Here is a 17,712-nt window from a genome sequence, read left to right on the forward strand (position 1 = left end):
AAAGACCCGTCTTCCCTGCTCTTCCCCCACACCCACCGAACTATTGACCGCACATCAGCCCATTATGCCAGCTGGGAGACCCACTTGCCGGGCACATTCCGCAATCCGATTGGCAGATCACACATCAAACGCAAGCATTGGCTCGAAAAGTACTCCATAGACTAGATTTGCGTGGATTCAGTAAAGAATCACCATACTTGTTCGCTTTCCGTCGTAGGTAGCGTAGCCCGTAGATGCCGTAGATTACCGATGAAGATCAGTTAGATCAGAATTTCACATTCTTTCCAGTATCTTACTGTAGACGACATTCGTCAAGCTGTTGACAAACTCGGCGATGTATCTGCTCACGGCGTAGTCCGTCTCACAGAAGCTTTGTCGAGGTCAGCAAATAAAGAATGCGCAAGATGGTATACTGACTTAGCGTTCGAAGTTGGAGCGCCCCAGAAAAATCTTTCAGAGTCTATAGCGTTCATTTTGGAGTTGGCCGAAGTGCAGGAAAGCGGTGGTAGAAAGATGGTATGATGGAGAGAGTCGGTTCCAACATTGAGTTGGCCGTAGTCAGCCCCCATTTTTCTGCAGTCACTCCGTACATTGGGGGCGGAAGCCGTTCTTTGTTATGGATCCATACTTGTATAACCAGCACGCCCTCCTTTTGTTTCTGGTTTCCTAGCCTCCTTCATATGGAACCATCGGGAGTTCATCATGTCCCAGTCCAATAGAAGCAAAAGCGTGGGATTCTACCTCGCCTTCCTATCCCTCTCATTGCACGCCTTCACGCATGCCCTGGAAACTACAACTATTTCAATATCCCCCGAGGAGCTGCATGATGCGTCTAATTCGCCGCAGAGTATTCAAAATGACGTAGACAAATCATTATTTCATCTCAATTGGTTGGATGATTATCTATCCCGCAGCGTTAAGACCGCAGTTAGCAGGAAGAATAGACCTTCAACGTGTGATCGCTGGCAACCAGGATGGATACAACCACTCGCTCAATATAGGTAAGGTTTCTTAGACGGTCCGAATACTACCGCCGACCACAGACTTCCTGTGGTCCCCGTCGGACTCGGAAGCCGCCGCTCTCGGTCACATCCACATATACCCATGCCCTCCATTCAATGAGAGTCATGTTCCGATGGCACACTTAGTCGCCCGTAAAGCACAGAAATGCCATAAAGGCGAGAGATCACCGTATTGCGGGCGGGCAAAAAAGGGTCGGTTGAGGGCCGCTGCACGTCTAAAGTTACGGGTGGAAATGCAGCCGTTTCTGGCCTCAAAAGCGGTCATTTTCGGCATCAATCTCACAGGTCCTCATATTCTAGTTGTAAATCATGTACAAGAGATAATCCGCCAACCAAACACCGAGCCGATAGAGAGTACATTAGAAACATTTCGGCATGAAGAATCAACAAATACACCACCGCGAATGATGGCCCAAAAATCACAAAACATGCCAATGGGGCATTTTCGATGGATGCAGATGTAGGATAGCCCTGATGTAGAGGGGAAAACAAACGACCAACACCATTGCCAGCGAAAGCCAAATGGGCGAGATAGCACAGAGGGTATATCGCGATATATAAAGGAATGAAGAAAGTGGAATACAAACCGCGGTAGATATGCGGAAAAAAGGAATGTGCAACTCAGCGTTTTGCAAGATTTCACAAGAAAGAAGAATGACAAGCACGGTTTGCTCAAGTCATCATAAGCTTAGTAGTCCGTCGTTCGGGGAATCGTCCTCCACCACCAGGGGGGAATGGGGCACCGGGGTGGAGTCCGGGCCCAGGCCCAGGCCCATATCCAGGTCCGTGTCTTCCACCAGGCGTATGGTATGGGCCTGGTGGGTACTGGGCCAGGGGAGATGGAGGTAGTGTGGGGCGGAGACGACCAGGAGGACCAGGAGGACCAGGGGGTGGCGGGTGGGAGGCAGCAGCGGCTCGGCGAGCATCTCTTTCGCAGAAGACTTCGCCATTCCACTCGAAGTAGTCGCCCTTGAGAAGGATATGACATGTACGACACTGCAAGCACTGGGTGTGGAATCGACGGCGATCAGACCGTGCAGGGTTCCGCTCGACGGTCTCCAAGTAGTGACCCTCGATGCCGGTGTGACAACCGGCGCAAAGGGACCCGTTGCGCTCGTGGTAGTGCTGCGCGCAGAAGGGTCGATTGTTGAGGACGTAGAAATCGACCGTTTGGAAAGGAGAGTGGCACTCAAAGCAAACGAAACAGCCACGATGGTATCGACCTGTGAGACGTCCGTCCGAGGATGATATCGATTTTCCTGTGATTATCTCATTGCAGCCTTTACACTTTCCCTTCGAACGTGTCACGGACCGGGTGGGTGTCGGTGGCGTTTGTGGCTGTGCTTGTGGTACGGGTGCTGTAAATGAGCGTTGTGCTGGTGGCTTCCGGGGGATCGATTGCTTGGGTTGTGCTGGGAGCGAAGTCGGAGGCACATGTTTCCTCTCTGCAATCAACGACAAGCCATCTCGGTTGATTGAAGGGTCGGTGGGTGAATCCGGGCTGAAGAAAGCAGCCGGAATAAGAGGGACATCGCCCATGGTGCTCGGTATACTGCCAGGTATTTCTAGAACAGTCTCTCGGGTCCGAGCGGGCAGTTCTTCAACCAAGGGTGACAGATTTAGCGGATCGGAGGGTTTGTGTCGGTTCAAGCTGACATCGGAAGGAACACTGGACATGGAACTACCACTGCGGGCATCGGAAGGAGATGAATCGGAGCCAGAGCTTTCAGAGTGATTCATTTGCTCTTCCAGACCGAGAGCTCGAGCGAAACTAGTGACGGAAAATGCACTCGTCGTACTCGCGTTAGAGCTTTTCCTTGGTGCATCGTTACCTAGCTCTGTCGTCGCTGCCGCAGGGTGGAGGTTCGCAGGATTGAAAGCGACATATTTGGTATTATCCTGGAATTTGGACGAAGGAGGTTCCTCCGGGAGATCATCTAGTCCGGTAATCGGGCTTTGGGCTTCTGGAATACCAAAGTCGAATCCACTGGCTTCTTCCTTGCTAATCCGGGATCCCGCCGAGAGGTTGGAATCACGGGAGAAAGAGGATTGATTGGGGGTGCGGAGAGGTGCCAGTGGCATCGGTGGGGTATCGTCCATAAACGACCGGAAACCACGCGAAAGGCTGTTGGATGATGATCTCGTTGTAGAACCGCCGTAGCGACTGCTAGCCAAAGAGGTCCGATAGCTGCTGTTGCTCACCGCCGACTCCTCCCTGCGATGGTTCTTATCCGGGGACATAGGTGGCATTGGACTAGGTGGAAGTTTTATATTCTCTGGCATCAAGCTCAGCCCTTGTCCCTGCGACGAAAGTGGTGGCCGTGGTTTAGGCGCAGTCCGATCCGTCATTGGACTCGGTGTCCTCACTTCAGTCGGCGATCTGTTTCCAGGCATGGGGAATGAGAAGACCGAATCATCGGTCAGACTGTGCTGATACGGGCGCACCGTAGATGGAGGTACTGGACTGGCAGGGAGAGGTGGTAGATGGAGATTGTTAACTGGTGTCGGCATACTGGGCTGCAAGAATGCTCGATCTATATGTAAGGGTCAGTCGGGAATCCCTCCAGCTTTCCACATGGCGATTTGAGACATACTTGCAGCGGAGGAGTCTATAGCCGGCGGCCTCCCTCGGCCAACCTTTGCCTCTATGAAACGGTCCGATTCGAATCCTGCCGATGAAGGCGGTGATGGGATAGGTGCAACTGGAGCAAAAGTCAGCATGTAGACTTCCCCGGGGCCATATTGGATATTCAAAGCCTACCGAACTCATTTCGAATGCAGGTATGATCCCCCATAGAGGAGATCTCGACGTTGCACCCACAATTGGAGCATTTGATGGTGGGCAACATGCCCATGTTCATTGAAGCCATCAAAGATCGTGAACATCGAATTCAGTGGGCCATATCCCCTCGAGATATGGGGAAGACTATTCTAGAGCAAGTCCGAAGAAAAGCTGAAGTTGAGATCTCAAGGAGAATTAGCGATTGTGATTGTATGGGGGACTGCGCTTTGTGCCAGACCCGGAAAACACGCTAGTCTAGTTAGCGTCTCCAGTGCGGAAAGGGGGTGCGTAACTGTCTTCAGGGGTTACATTGGGAGTTACGGAGTACTGAGGTTATTATAAGATACTGATATGAGATATTGTGCGATATGAGTGCCATATTGCCTATTCTATTTACAGATATACCGAGTGCGTTGTTGTAATAATAGCCCTTGAAGTGTCTCTATACCACTATATCCACTAACATCACTAAATCCATCCATTCTCCCAAACCGCCAGTGGAGCCCAAGGAAATGCGTGCACAGGGAACATACGCACATCACGGAAAAAGAGACACAGCTTGCAATGCGACTGGTCCGTACCTAGTGTCTGATCCTCCACTAGCACCAATCACATTTCCCGGGTGAATGTTTGAGACTTGCAATCATTCGATCGGCGGGTTATCTCTCGATCTGCAATTTTGAATGGATTTCGACACAAACAGTGCAATATCAGACTTCCTTCTGGCAGACAGGCCTGATGGGATTATGTGGCGATATTCCAAAGGTTGTCGGGATATTCCTAGAAGACGGCAAGGAAAAGAATCAATTTGTGGTTTTCGGCGATCCGCGGGGCCCTTTTTTCTTCCATCCGAGCCCGCTCCTATTACTGGCCACTACTTCCCACTCAACGCCACGGATCATGCAAGACCCTGAACTTGGCCAAAAGTAGAAATACGTATTCCATATTTCATACAACATACAACATACGTACCTTGTTGGTTACGCTGCTACCATTTAGGTAGTTGCAAGAATTAACGCGCCAAGCCCGGGTATTTTAATAGGAACCATAACAACATGTACATATATGTAGCTTAGCGTACCTACACTAGCGCCTATCTCGCTTTCATCGCTTGCCCCAGGTGTCCCAAAGCTGTCCCTGGAGGGCATGGGTTGGCCAACCATGAAGTGTATCCGTTTGGATAAGAACCTGGATCAAGTGGTCCTGTTCATGTGGGTCCGTGAAACGATCGCCGCCTGTGATATTGGTCAGCCTCGTTTATACTTACTAGAAGATGTTGAAAATAGTTTCGGATGCTTACAGAGATGGATGGCCATACAACCGACAACCATGGCTGGGGGTACAGAGGCATTGGATAATGAAGCGCCACATAATGTCCAAACCCCCCTACGGATATGATCCTGAACCACCTGTCAGTCTCCGCTTGAGTATTGAAAGTAGATTGGAAGGTCCACGGGTTACTGGGACACTTACATCAGCCTCCTGTATCAGGCCTCTGCGCAGAGGTCCAACTGTTGGCAGAGTTGGGTCATGCACAGAAAGCAGAATCTGGGCAAGATCGATATATTGATTGCCGATTGCTATCATCACAAGCGATCAGCCTCGGTTCATATCTCGAACGGTTTCCAAGATATATCGCCGATACGTACCGTGCCAGGGACAACTGTAACGAATATCGGGGAATTCAGTTCCCACCACCACATCTTCACCCACGAAATAGGGGTCGAAAGAGTTCGGTCGAGTCTCACTCCATTGCTGATTATGTGCCGTAAGCTCTGCATGCACAGCCGCTGAGCGAGGTCCCTTCCCAAAACAAAATACCAGAACGTGGGCACAATGAGTGATTGCTTGATTCGCCCATGCGCAATCACCTGCATCAGAGCCCAGCGAGTTAGAGTGGAAATTCAAATCAAAGGACCTCAAATCAATGTCTGGGGCCTGATGGAGGCTAAGGGAATTGTATATCTCCTGGCGTAGGCCACTCCAGTAGACAGCCTGCCGGAGACTCGGGGTTGTAGTCATCATTGATGGACACCGTATGAAAGCCTTTGTCCCGAAGGAGTGGCCTCGAATATCGGACCCCGCGAGTGGTACTATGATCATCGTTAACTGGCTTCTTGACACATGTGCGAAGGGATCCACTACCCACCATCAAACTCTTCCAGCAAGCGTAGGATTACAGTAGCAGCCAATAAATCATCATCCATCGTAACACCGTGGTCATCCAGCGCGGGAATTAACTTCTCCAGGCATGCTTGATAGTAATTATCCGACACAAAAGGGTCAAACCCTGTTGTGCGATTCAAATGACGAGCTGACATGGCCAATATTGCATTAAATAACGTCTCGCAACGGCGTGCTCGGTAAGGGATATGGATGGCAAAATGCTGCTGGCGATCCGTGCAATCAAACTTGATATTATAGTCAGAATGCCGCTCACCATACAGAACAAAATATCATCACTTACGAACGGTGCAACCTTTTCAACAAAATGCCGCAACAGCCGCGCTTCCTCGGGATCTCTCAAGGGCCATGGCCGCCGGTGTGATCGTTCGGGTGTGCTCACCACCTGCAGTGTTGGCGAGATAGCACTACTCCTCGTATATACTTCATAGTTTGGGGAATCATGTTGCGGCAAAGGGGCGGTATATGAGGACCCGGGAGACAGCCTTTCCGGTTTAGGAATAGAGTCAGCATGACTATGCAAATTCCCAGGTGACAGCACATTTAGCGTCGTTTGAGTCGAGTTATCCACCTGGCCACTTCCGTTTTCTAGTACAAAGTCAACTAAATAACGGTCGAATGTCAGACTAGATCTCAAGGAAATCGGATGGAATCTAACCTCTAGGTGGTGGCCGAAGCCAAACTTGGTTGCTAGGAAACTTAGTACGCGTTGTCCGACCCTTTGCCTGTCGGAACTTCGTCTCTTTTTTACTTCGAGCGCATTCCCGACCTGTGCGAATGCATCGGCTGCATTGCGGCAAGATGCCGTCGCCTATGACAGTTAGAGAGCTGGTTCCCGGGGGTGGGATGGTAGTATCACATTTATGATGAAGTACACGACATGGATCGCTAAATATTGTCAGTGTCAAGTCTCCAAAGCGCTATGGTCATTTAGGCGGCTTACCAGCATTGGGTGTTCTTCGCACCGGGCATGATGGAGATGTTGAATTTCTTCACAACTTCGGGGAAGTTCCCCACTGCGGGGATTTAATTCGGTGCCACAATATCGACAGTGACACTTCTCGAGATCTTATCGAAAATAGGGCTAATTTATAACTCCATAAGTACCTACATAAGTATTTTGCGAAGGACCTGGTTCCGAAAGTAGTATTAGGAAATTTTGCCCAACGCCAATATATACTCACGAGCCCAAATGTAAAAAACGTCACGTCTTTGCGGTTCATATGAGCTTGATGCCATAATAATGCTTTCACCATGCAAGTAACGGTGGCGAAGGCTGGCTTTTATATCGATGCATAGTACATTCGAGTTTGCCCTCAGAGCTGCCAATACCTTCCGTGCAGCATGGCCCTGCCGGACCAGCCAACGGGGTGACTCGGGCACCACGCGTGCTAGCTAGTAATACTTCCGATTGTCAGAGGCATAGTAGCTAGTTGACCACCAGTGCCTAGACCTAGGATAACTCGTGATACTACCAACTGGGAAAGGGGAAAAGAACTAGCCATGAGGAAAGCCCCGATCATTTTGCGTCACTGAAGTGAGTATGATACTTCGCCGACGCCCAAGCACATCAGCCAGCCCAATGTAGATGATGGTCCCCAAGAAACCACCTGCTGCATATAGGGCACCACAGTACCCTGCATAATCGATTTGTGATATTTTGTAATAGAAACGGGAGTGGGATTTACAGGAATACTTGGTCAACCAGAAATAACAGCAATATGGATATCTTCATGAACTGCAGACAAGATTTGTTTCAAAGAAGGCCGGAATATGTTTTCGCAGTAAAAGACTTTTGAGACGCCCGTTCAATAACAACGGAGACATAAAGCAGCAACAACACAGTTTAGCAAGACAAAAAGACAAATGATACAAGTATACATGGGAAGCGACACGACCAGACAGTGGACACAACATTGCTAAGGTCGGTGACCCTAGGAGTTGAAATGGGGAACCCCTTTCAAAAGTCCCCTGGCATCCCCATTTTGCGCGGAAGTCGCGAGTGTTCTCGTTGCTGGAACACCTGGCGAGAGTTTGCAGTCTTGTAGTAATCGATGGTCCTTACCAAATCCATTTTGGAAAAGGACTCGTCGTAACCATCGACATCATCCGGCGAGGATCTGACGACAGCTACATCGCCCTTCACGGTTCGTCCCAGGCATTGACTGGCAAGCTTGTTCTTGGGGAGGTTGAAACCGGCCGATTGATACATGTAGTAGTACCAAGTATCAATGTTCTTCTCGGGATAGAGTTTTCCAGCCTCATCAGCCTGCGGCCAGCCAAGCCTTTCCTTGAGCTCCTTCATTTCGAGGCCCCAATTTCGGTAAGAGTTGAGGTGGAATGGCTCAATGTAGGCCGCATTAGACTGATCAGGAAGCAGTGGTATGGAATTGTAGGACCACAGCTGAGCTTGTGGCCTTTGAAGTCGGCCTTCTGGCACTCTCTGCCGCAGTGCCAGGCTTTAGGTTGGGTGGCTCACATCCTGCGCAGGCCCAAATGCCAGTTTTGGCACATCCTGGTGTGACACAAGCTTTGACGGTCATTGTGAGGAAGGCTGATAGAAGTAGACGGGTTGAAATTTCGAAGGTATTGCTGCTGTGGGGCTCTGATAACATCTCGAGATCCATTATCGTGGCGGATTCTACTCCGTACTCCGTCCTCGAGATAATAAAGTTGGACACCCATACAAATTGTAGGTACCTGCTCTGCTGTCTTGCTACTATGTGAGTTTAGCACAAAGGCGGTGTGGATTTAGAAGCCTATAGTTAAGCATTCAATTAGGAATGTTTGCCTAAAGTTCAGCGTAGGATGTGAATAACTAATTATTCCAAAGGACCACAAAAAGGGGTAAGTTTATCTGACAATATCCTAAAGTTCTAGGTAAGGTTATAGGTCTACCTAGGTTAATCAGGGCTATGTCTCCCAACCTGTGCTCGGCAACCATTTACTCTCTATCCTGCGCAATTCCTTTCTGAGTCCAGGATAATCCACATATAATATGAAGTGAATGATCAGCTATCAAGAAAAATAAAACTTCCAATGAAGCAAAATCCAATGCCAAGCAACGTTCCAAGGTTGAGCGTATGGCTGACCGCTATTCTGCCCCGCGGAGTCGACCCCTCCGATGTGCAGTGCAGATGTGCAGCACGGTTCAGCCGAGGGCTCGTGTATGGGCGACGGATCGGACCACTACGACAAAACTAATTTTTGGCTCACCGCTCTAATCACCGCCTGTATGATTATGGTCTTGGGCCTGTATGTAAATTACTATTGCAACCTCTTCACATTTACCTCTAGTATACGTCTCTCTATAATTGCAGTACTATATTTAAGGGAGGAGAGTGTAGGGTTTACAGTAAGGTCATATGACCTAGAATAATATACTCTATATAAAATAGTCTTCACATTCATAAACCTACTACCAGAATTCACCGTCTTTTACAGAGTAGAATTCTACTAGTTCTGCCGATTTGAAACTCTTAGTCGGCAGTATATTTAATACGAAGGCGGTCTAGTGTGATACGGAGAGGATCGTATGGTTTCTATTAGGTTAGGTAAACCAACGACTAAGTACAATCTAGTATAGGAGTTAGGAGTACCCAAGTGTGCAGAATGGTCTATACGGGACCGCACGGGCGCAATGGTCATATAACAAGGCACGTGCTCGTACATGATCACATAACAGGGTCTGGGATCATACTAGTAAGACGTTTTCCTCCTAAAACACTTACTTATTAGCTTCTAATAGTCGTAATTAGTTTGCAATCTGTAGAACTTTTGGAGAGGGGTATTTTAATTAATTATTATCTTCAAATTTGAACTCAATACGACCGTTAGAAACCGAGTAATTAGAGAAAATGTAAATTGCTGTATACTCATTACAGCTGTGGAACAGCGTATGGCTAGCTGACTAATTTTCTGCCAGGCAGAAAATTAGTTTTGTCGTAGTGGTCCGATCCGTCGCCCATACTCGTGGCCTGACGTATACCCCGGTATGTTATAACCTCAAGTGCAATTGCAATGCAATGCTTGCGTTGTATTGAGAATTCAAATACAGTTATCACAAAATGTACAACCTAGACTGAATCACGTCACCGAAATTCGTATTTGGAAATAAATCCCTCGGCCAGGCAGAAGCCCGAGGCCGGAAGCGGACCTCGGGAGCCCCAGTAGCTGTCAGCACAAAAAAACTGGAGATTTATGAATAAGTTGCTGATCATAATGTAACTATGGACCCGAGAAGGTTAGTACCTTAGAGGACAAAGAAGTGGTGTTGTAGTCGGGAACATCGAAAAGGCCATCACTGCGGTATCGGCTTGACAATGACTTCTTTCGAATAGACGGTGAGATATAACCAATAAGAAGATCAATCGCCAACGAGAAGCTCTGGAGCTAAAAGGGGAAAAAAAGAAAAAGGGGGAAGCCGGGGGACGGGACAAGGTCCCGGAGACAGGCGGAGACACATAAAGTCACCATCATGCCACTTCCTCTTCTTCTCTCTTCCTCCCCTTCCTCTTCTCTCTCTATCCTCAATTATTCTTGTCCGTTTACCTTAGGTTCGTATAAACCTTGTCAGCAGGTCAGATCACTTCTCGTCGAGACAGTGGTCACATACAACCGCCACAATTTTCGCGACAAGTCTTAACTCGTGAGTGTCCCTGTTGCCTCTAGGAGGAGGCAATCGTCATCCAGAAATGCAATTGCTAACTGCTTCTTCAGGCGGCACCACCCGTTCAACGGCCGACGCTCATCCAACCGTGGAGGAGCATCGGACTGCGCACCCTATATCCGTTAAGGCTACGCTATCACACACACTACTATCAATTCGCCTATTCATCCCGCTGTGAACGCAATGGCCCCTCACGCTAGCTCGGATGCTGCCAATGGCGCGCTGAACGGGTCGGTTCGCCAAGAATCTTCCCTCTTTACTGTCCAGTCCCCCAATGTCGTCTATACCGAAGACGAGATCAAGTCGAAGTACGCCTATCAGACTACTGAGATCACCCGCACCGCGGACAACAAGTTGGTTGCCACTCCCAAGGCCACCAACTACAACTTCAAGGTCAACCGCAAGGTTGGCAAGGTGGGTATGATGCTGGTCGGTTGGGGTGGAAACAACGGTTCCACCGTAACTGCTGGTATCTTGGCCAACCGTCGTAATATCTCCTGGGAGACCCGCGATGGCAAGCAGACCTCCAACTACTACGGTTCTATCGTCATGAGCTCCACTGTCAAGTTGGGCTCTGATGCTAAGACCGGCGAGGAGATCAACATCCCCTTCCACGACCTGCTCCCCATGGTCCACCCTAACGACCTGACCATTGGCGGTTGGGATATCAGCAGCCTCAATCTCGCCGAGTCCATGGACCGTGCTCAGGTGCTGGAGCCCACCCTCAAGAACCAGGTCCGCAAGGAGATGGCCGAGATGAAGCCGCTGCCTAGTATCTACTACCCCGACTTTATCGCTGCCAACCAGGAAGACCGTGCCGACAATGTCATCGAGGGCGACAAGGCTTGCTGGGCTCACGTCGAGCAGATCCAGAAGGATATTCGCGACTTCAAGGCTAAGAACGGCTTGGATAAGGTGATTATCATGTGGACTGCCAACACTGAGCGGTACGCCGACATCATTCCCGGTGTCAACGACACTGCCGACAACCTGATAAACTCCATCAAGGCCGGTCATCTGGAGGTTGCTCCTTCCACCGTGTTTGCTGTGGCCGCGATTCTCGAGGACACTCCGTTCATCAACGGCTCGCCCCAGAACACCTTTGTCCCTGGTGCCCTTCAGTTGGCCGAGCAGCGTCGTGCTTTCATTGGCGGTGATGACTTCAAGTCTGGCCAGACCAAGATGAAGTCGGCTCTCGTTGACTTCCTGATCAACGCTGGTATCAAGCTTACCTCCATTGCCAGCTACAACCACTTGGGCAACAACGACGGCAAGAACCTGAGCTCCCAGAAGCAGTTCCGCTCTAAGGAGATCTCCAAGTCCAACGTTGTGGATGACATGGTCGCGGCCAACCACGTTCTCTATGAGAAGGATGAGCACCCCGACCACACTGTCGTCATCAAGTACATGCCTGCTGTCGGCGACAACAAGCGTGCTCTGGATGAGTACTACGCTGAGATCTTCATGGGTGGCCACCAGACCATCAGCTTGTTCAACATTTGTGAGGACTCGCTTCTGGCTTCGCCCCTGATCATCGATCTGGTTGTGCTCGCCGAGATGATGACCCGTATCAGCTGGCAATCCGACAGCGAGGGTGAAGACTACAAGGGCTTCCACAGCGTCCTGAGCATTCTCAGTTACATGCTCAAGGCTCCCCTGACCCCTCCCGGCACCCCTGTCATCAATGCCCTGGGCAAGCAGCGCTCCGCTTTGATTAACATCTTCCGTGCCTGCGTTGGTCTCCAGCCAGAGTCCGATATGACCCTTGAGCACAAGCTGTTCTAGGACGTCGTCCATGCTTCCCTAGTTTGATCATCTTTACGCGCCAACTATAGTCACTCGTTTGAAATAATACAAGCTACAATGCTACAACTATACTTCCTAGTTATTCAAAAAGCCGTAGATTTATGTAACATTTTCATTCTCTAGTTAAGCATATTGATCTCTTGATTCGTTGGTCTATTCATTAACCCGACCAAGGTCGGAGTAAGCATTCAAGGCCAACTGTCCACCAAGGTGCGCATACAAAATATTTCCACCCTTGATCTCCCCACGACGGATCATATCTATCATACCCGCAAAGCTCTTGCCTTCATAGACCGGGTCAGTAATAAACGCCTCCATCTTCGCCGCATACTCAATCGCATCCCAAGTCTGACGATCAGGAATACCGTAGATACCAGCATGGTACCGATCATCAAGGATAACATCATCCTCCGTAATATCATCGGCACTAAGCCCAATCTTCGCAGCCGTATTCTTCGCAATGCGCAAAACCTGCGCCCGAGTCGCCTCAACTGTCGCCGAAGCATCAATCCCAATAACCTTCCTCTTCGCATCCCCAGGATACAACCTCTCCAACAACTTAAACCCAGCAATCATGCCAGCAAAAGTCGACCCAGTGACAGCACACACAAGCACCGTATCAAAGAAAACCCCCATCTCCACCTCCTGCTGCCGAACCTCGAACGCCCACCGCGCAAACCCAAGTCCACCAAGGGGGTGGTCCGACGCACCAGCAGGGATATAGTAAGGCTTTTCCCCATCCGCCTTCGCCTGCTCCACAACCGCCTGCGCGGTGTTCTTGTGCTCGATGCCGAACCCGGACGGGTCGAGCCGCACATCCGCGCCCATCAGCCGCGACAGCTGGATGTTGCCCGTGCTCTCGTAGCCCGGGTCCGTCCAGTCGACCCAGTGCTCCTGCACGAGACGGGCTTTGAGCCCGGAGCGCGCGGCTACCGCGGCCACTTGGCGCGTGTGGTTGCTCTGCACGCCACCGATGGAGACTAGCGTCGTGCAGCCTTGGGCTTGGGCGTCGGCCAGCAGGTACTCCAGTTTGCGGGTTTTGTTACCACCGTAGGCGTACGCGGAGTTTAGGTCGTCGCGTTTGGCGTAGATGGTTACGAGTGGGTGGGGGTTGTTTTTGGCGAGATCCGCGGTTATGCGGGGGAGGGGGTGGATTGGTGAGGGGCCTAGCAGGAGGGGGGTTCGGGGGATTGTGGAGAAGGGGGCTGGTAGGGTGACTGGGTTTGGATCTGTCATTTTTGGGGATTGCACGGTGTTTTGGAGTGTGGTGGTATGGTTGTATGGTTGTAGTAGTGGTGGTGGTGAAGAGACTTGTTCTCCAGTATAAGACAGGCAAAGCAGAAGTGATAGACCGAATGTAGAGAAGGACTGAAACAGTTTGATTCAGTACACCCTGATATATTGTGGACTATATACCCCTCCCAGATATCGCCGCGGGCATCGCCGCGGCGAACGGGGTTGGGCCTAGGGTCTGATAACAGAAGACAGCCCCTCCTAGACTCGTCAGCACATGAATGGCGCTATATTCAGTCAATATACCACCTATCATAGGCCACCAGCTATGTTATACCGAAGTAGAACCGAGATTGGCGTCTTCATCCATAGCTCGTTGGTGCAGACATGGTGGGGTTCCGACTCTCGCTAGCAGAAGTATAAACCGCGCGGTAGGTATGTTTGACTCTGTCCCGCGGCTTTGATCTAGGTCAAGAGACGGTTTCGTATTTGCAAGGCTTTGAGATCTACCCGAAGAGAGGAAATAGAAGAAACAGAGAGAGGAAGGTCTCAAAAATCAACGACCGCCAGCCTGATGCGCTGGGACTTTGTTATGCTATGATTATGCGGTTTGAATCAGTTATCAGTTTACTTACCACGGTGTTGACATTATAGCCCTACAATTTGTTTCTTTGACAGATCTAGGGATATAGAAATCCATAGAGCTGACATCAGTAGGTCACCCTCAAGGTGCCGCGGGGTTGAGGACCTTGATGACAACCTCAGCCATACAAAGTTCCAAGCTCCCCCGTATATTGTACTCTTACTCTTGTTTAAAAAGACCCAAATCTAAGAAATAATTAAATTCATATTTCACATCAGTTATTTTTCATCGATTGGCAAACTATTGTCCTTATTGCATGTCGACGACGCAACGGACACAGTCACCCTCCTTCATCTGATCGAAAGCGGCGTTAATACCATCCAATGATTGGCGGTGAGTGATGAACTCGTCCACCTTGAGCTCGCCGTTGAGGTAGTCGTCGACGAGACCGGGCAGTTGTGTACGACCCTTGATACCACCAAAGGCACATCCCCTCCAGACACGGCCTGTGACGAGTTGGAATGCTGTGGCATGTGTTAGACCAGGAGAATATACACTGGGGGGTGAAGAATAGCGGGGGGGAACTTACGCCGAGTGGAGATCTCCTGACCAGCAGCAGCAACACCGATGATAATGCTCTCACCCCAGCCCTTGTGGCAGGCCTCGAGAGCAGCGCGCATGACCCCGACGTTACCAGTACAGTCGAAGGTATAATCACAGCCACCATCAGTCATCTCAATCAGGTGCTCCTGAATGGTCTTGCCGGAGAGCTTAGTGGGGTTAACGAAGTGGGTAGCGCCGAACTTGCGAGCCCAGGCCTCTTTTCCATCATTGACATCAACAGCAATGATCATACCGGCCTTGTTCTTGACCGCACCCTGCACAACCGACAGACCAACACAGCCGACACCGAAGACAGCGACATTGCAGCCCTCCTCGACCTTGGCAGTCACGACAGCAGCACCGTAACCGGTGGTGATACCGCAGCCGAGCAGACAGGACCGATCAGTAGGGATCTTAGGAGTGACCGCGACGACCGAGATATCGGCCACGACGGTGTACTGGGAGAAGGTGGAGGTGCCCATGAAGTGCAGGAGGTCCTTGCCGCGGGCCTTGAAACGGGAGGTACCATCCGGCATAACACCCTTACCCTGGGTAGCACGGATTTTACCACAGAGGTTCGTCTTGCCAGACTTGCAGAACTTGCACTCGCGGCATTCAGGGGTGCTACAATTGTCAGTGGACCGTAACGCCGAGATCGGAGCCGAAAACGTACTAGAGAGCGACAACGTAGTCGCCCACCTTGACGGAGGTCACACCCTCGCCAATAGACTCGACAATACCGGCGCCCTCATGACCGAGAACAACGGGGAAAGCACCCTCTGGGTCCTTGCCGGAGAGAGTGTAGGCATCTGAGGGATGTCAATAATCATGGCTCTGATAGATCGGATTTTTTTCGGCAATTTATTTTATAGGGCGGGGTTGATGGCGGGGCTTACCGGTATGGCAGACACCAGTGTGGTGGATTTTAATGCGCACCTCACCAGCCTTGGGGGGAGCGACCTCGATATCCTCAACGGACAGAGGCGCACCGGCTTCCCAGGCGATGGCAGCCTGTCAATTTGTTCAGCAATATTCATGACTCACAGATTCGAGCTGTGCTGGTCGACGTCATATATGCGGGGCGGTCGGATCGAGCTTACCTTGCAAGTGATTGTCTGTAGATTTCCGAGTTAGCAAGGTTATTCAGTTAAAAAGAAGAAGGAAAAAGTAATTTACCTTTCCTACTGTACTGGCCATTGTGCTTATTGATTTCTAACGCGAATACTGTTAGCAATTACAGGAATGCCAAGGGGGAAAAAAAGGACTCACATCAAGAATACGACGGTGGTGGAAGAAGAGAAGAGGAAATGACGGGCTTTTGAAGGAGTGGGGGGTGGATCCGGGAATGAGGGGAAAGATAAAGCATCAAATATTTGAGAAGTTGGAGATCCGGACAGCTTCCAAGTCCCCTCATATGTTTCTCCTCACTTGGGGAAATGCAGTACGATAAGGCATTTCCGAATAGAAAAACGCGTGATCGGGAATGCTCCCGAGCTCCGCGGGAAAAGGAAGGTGTATACATCCTACCCTGTATGTCCGGATGCACTATACGTATATAATAGTATTACCTCTCACGGTACGACTCCGACCGCATTAGTCGCAGAATAGTGGTATTCACCATCCGGCAACGCGGTTTATAGCATGGAATCGGAGTTTTACTGGAACATCGAATGTGTACGCCAAGGAAAATGAATAAACAAGAAAATACGCACCCTCGGGCTTCACAAGCCTAAATTGCATTGCTTTGATAGCAACAAAGGATCTATCTCGAGTTTGAGAAGACAAATATAATCCAAGCTGAGCTCTGATTTGCGAGCCCGGTCACGTACATCTCATTTCCCTTATTTGGTCAAGTCTTTTGTATTTTGAGCCCCGGGAGAGGAGAGTTAGATATCTCCCGTGCTAATCACTATTGTACACGGAAAGGAGCAGATCTTGTTCGCTTCCTCGCCAACAGGTCATCGACCATGTTATCATCCCTCTAAACCTCCAGATAAAGCCACTGTCGGGCCGGAGACAACCGGGTCGATCGAGCCGCATCGCCAACCACCCAATTTGTCGAATGCATGTTGCCAAAAATAAAGAATAGTCATCGACAATATGTTTCTTATTATCAAAATAGACTCTTAGTTTCCTCCCATGGAGCCGCTCTGCATCATGGCAGCATTCTGCTCCTGGAAGCGCTCGTTCAACCGGGCGGAGCTCTTGAGGTTCTTGTCGACACAGCGCATGATGCAGGTCTCCTCGCGGTTGATGAGGGACTTGGTGGTGAAGTCGTTGACACAGTCATCAAAGCAGCGCTGGACCATCTTGGAGTACATCTGAAAGAGAAGATGTTAGATCTTGAGCGTGGGAGAACACAGGTGGTTGATGGCAAGGAGGAACATGGGCAGAGGAATAAGAACTTGAATCTTGAACAATGAAGCTAGGAGATACATACAGTCATGAACTCCTTCATCTGCTTCCGCTCCATGCGGGAGGCGAACTCGCGCTGTTCCGCTGCGTTAAGTCTGTGACTTGAGTATTAGTGGCTTGCTCATAGGATGACCCTCAGGAACAATGGGATAGAAAACATAGCAAAAAAATTAAAGAGGGTTCAAAGGGTGTACTTACCCTTCCATTGTGATAGATGAATAAGATCAAGATGTTTTGATGGTAAGATGCTTTCAACAAGTCATTCTGTTAGCTGTCAGCTCCGCTGGTTCTGAGCTTCTCGGGTGCCGGATAAATAATAGCCCACGCGACTCAAAATGTTATGCCTTAGCTACTAGGCCATCAATTAATCAACATCTCCTCTCTTGGTAGTTGTCTAGCCCATAGGGCCTTCACT

At 50.0% G+C, this 17,712-nt stretch overlaps 8 protein-coding genes across 8 annotated transcripts; 2 read left to right on the plus strand and 6 right to left on the minus strand.

The window, feature by feature from the left end:
• Nucleotides 1-1,694: 1,694 nt before the first annotated feature.
• On the minus strand, nt 1,695-3,877 carry LCP9604111_8817 (LIM domain-containing protein; the record flags this gene model as incomplete). Its single annotated transcript, XM_039077002.1, has 3 exons — nt 1,695-3,556; nt 3,617-3,724; nt 3,784-3,877. 3 exons carry the CDS (start codon nt 3,875-3,877, stop codon nt 1,695-1,697), a joined length of 2,064 nt encoding a protein of 687 aa, XP_038925213.1.
• Nucleotides 3,878-4,908: 1,031 nt separating this feature from the next.
• LCP9604111_8818 (Zn(II)2Cys6 transcription factor) lies at nt 4,909-6,960 on the minus strand (the record flags this gene model as incomplete). The annotated part of the gene is made up of 9 exons (XM_039077003.1): nt 4,909-5,039; nt 5,105-5,204; nt 5,278-5,384; nt 5,454-5,897; nt 5,954-6,215; nt 6,272-6,591; nt 6,647-6,799; nt 6,848-6,876; nt 6,932-6,960. 9 exons carry the CDS (start codon nt 6,958-6,960, stop codon nt 4,909-4,911), a joined length of 1,575 nt encoding a protein of 524 aa, XP_038925214.1.
• A 988-nt stretch (nt 6,961-7,948) lies between these two features.
• Nucleotides 7,949-8,531, minus strand: LCP9604111_8819 (uncharacterized protein; the record flags this gene model as incomplete). Its single annotated transcript, XM_039077004.1, has 2 exons — nt 7,949-8,397; nt 8,468-8,531. The coding sequence occupies 2 exons, from the start codon at nt 8,529-8,531 to the stop codon at nt 7,949-7,951; spliced, it is 513 nt and encodes a 170-aa protein (XP_038925215.1).
• Nucleotides 8,532-10,465: 1,934 nt separating this feature from the next.
• On the plus strand, nt 10,466-10,783 carry LCP9604111_8820 (uncharacterized protein; the record flags this gene model as incomplete). Its single annotated transcript, XM_039077006.1, has 3 exons — nt 10,466-10,529; nt 10,573-10,636; nt 10,708-10,783. 3 exons carry the CDS (start codon nt 10,466-10,468, stop codon nt 10,781-10,783), a joined length of 204 nt encoding a protein of 67 aa, XP_038925216.1.
• A 57-nt stretch (nt 10,784-10,840) lies between these two features.
• LCP9604111_8821 (inositol-3-phosphate synthase INO1) lies at nt 10,841-12,442 on the plus strand (the record flags this gene model as incomplete). Its single annotated transcript, XM_039077007.1, has 1 exon — nt 10,841-12,442. One exon carries the CDS (start codon nt 10,841-10,843, stop codon nt 12,440-12,442), a length of 1,602 nt encoding a protein of 533 aa, XP_038925217.1.
• A 174-nt stretch (nt 12,443-12,616) lies between these two features.
• Nucleotides 12,617-13,699, minus strand: LCP9604111_8822 (putative 1-aminocyclopropane-1-carboxylate deaminase; the record flags this gene model as incomplete). The annotated part of the gene is made up of 1 exon (XM_039077008.1): nt 12,617-13,699. The coding sequence occupies one exon, from the start codon at nt 13,697-13,699 to the stop codon at nt 12,617-12,619; it is 1,083 nt and encodes a 360-aa protein (XP_038925218.1).
• An 889-nt stretch (nt 13,700-14,588) lies between these two features.
• On the minus strand, nt 14,589-16,079 carry LCP9604111_8823 (bifunctional alcohol dehydrogenase/S-(hydroxymethyl)glutathione dehydrogenase; the record flags this gene model as incomplete). The annotated part of the gene is made up of 6 exons (XM_039077009.1): nt 14,589-14,803; nt 14,869-15,506; nt 15,556-15,691; nt 15,779-15,893; nt 15,983-15,997; nt 16,059-16,079. The coding sequence occupies 6 exons, from the start codon at nt 16,077-16,079 to the stop codon at nt 14,589-14,591; spliced, it is 1,140 nt and encodes a 379-aa protein (XP_038925219.1).
• Nucleotides 16,080-17,008: 929 nt separating this feature from the next.
• tim9 (protein transporter TIM9) lies at nt 17,009-17,503 on the minus strand (the record flags this gene model as incomplete). Its single annotated transcript, XM_039077010.1, has 3 exons — nt 17,009-17,203; nt 17,323-17,392; nt 17,496-17,503. 3 exons carry the CDS (start codon nt 17,501-17,503, stop codon nt 17,009-17,011), a joined length of 273 nt encoding a protein of 90 aa, XP_038925220.1.
• Between the last annotated feature and the right edge of the window lie 209 nt (nt 17,504-17,712).

The sequence above is a fragment of the Penicillium roqueforti genome (assembly GCF_015533775.1).
Source record: "Penicillium roqueforti strain LCP96 04111 chromosome Unknown scaffold_37, whole genome shotgun sequence".
Classification (NCBI taxonomy): domain Eukaryota; kingdom Fungi; phylum Ascomycota; class Eurotiomycetes; order Eurotiales; family Aspergillaceae; genus Penicillium; species Penicillium roqueforti.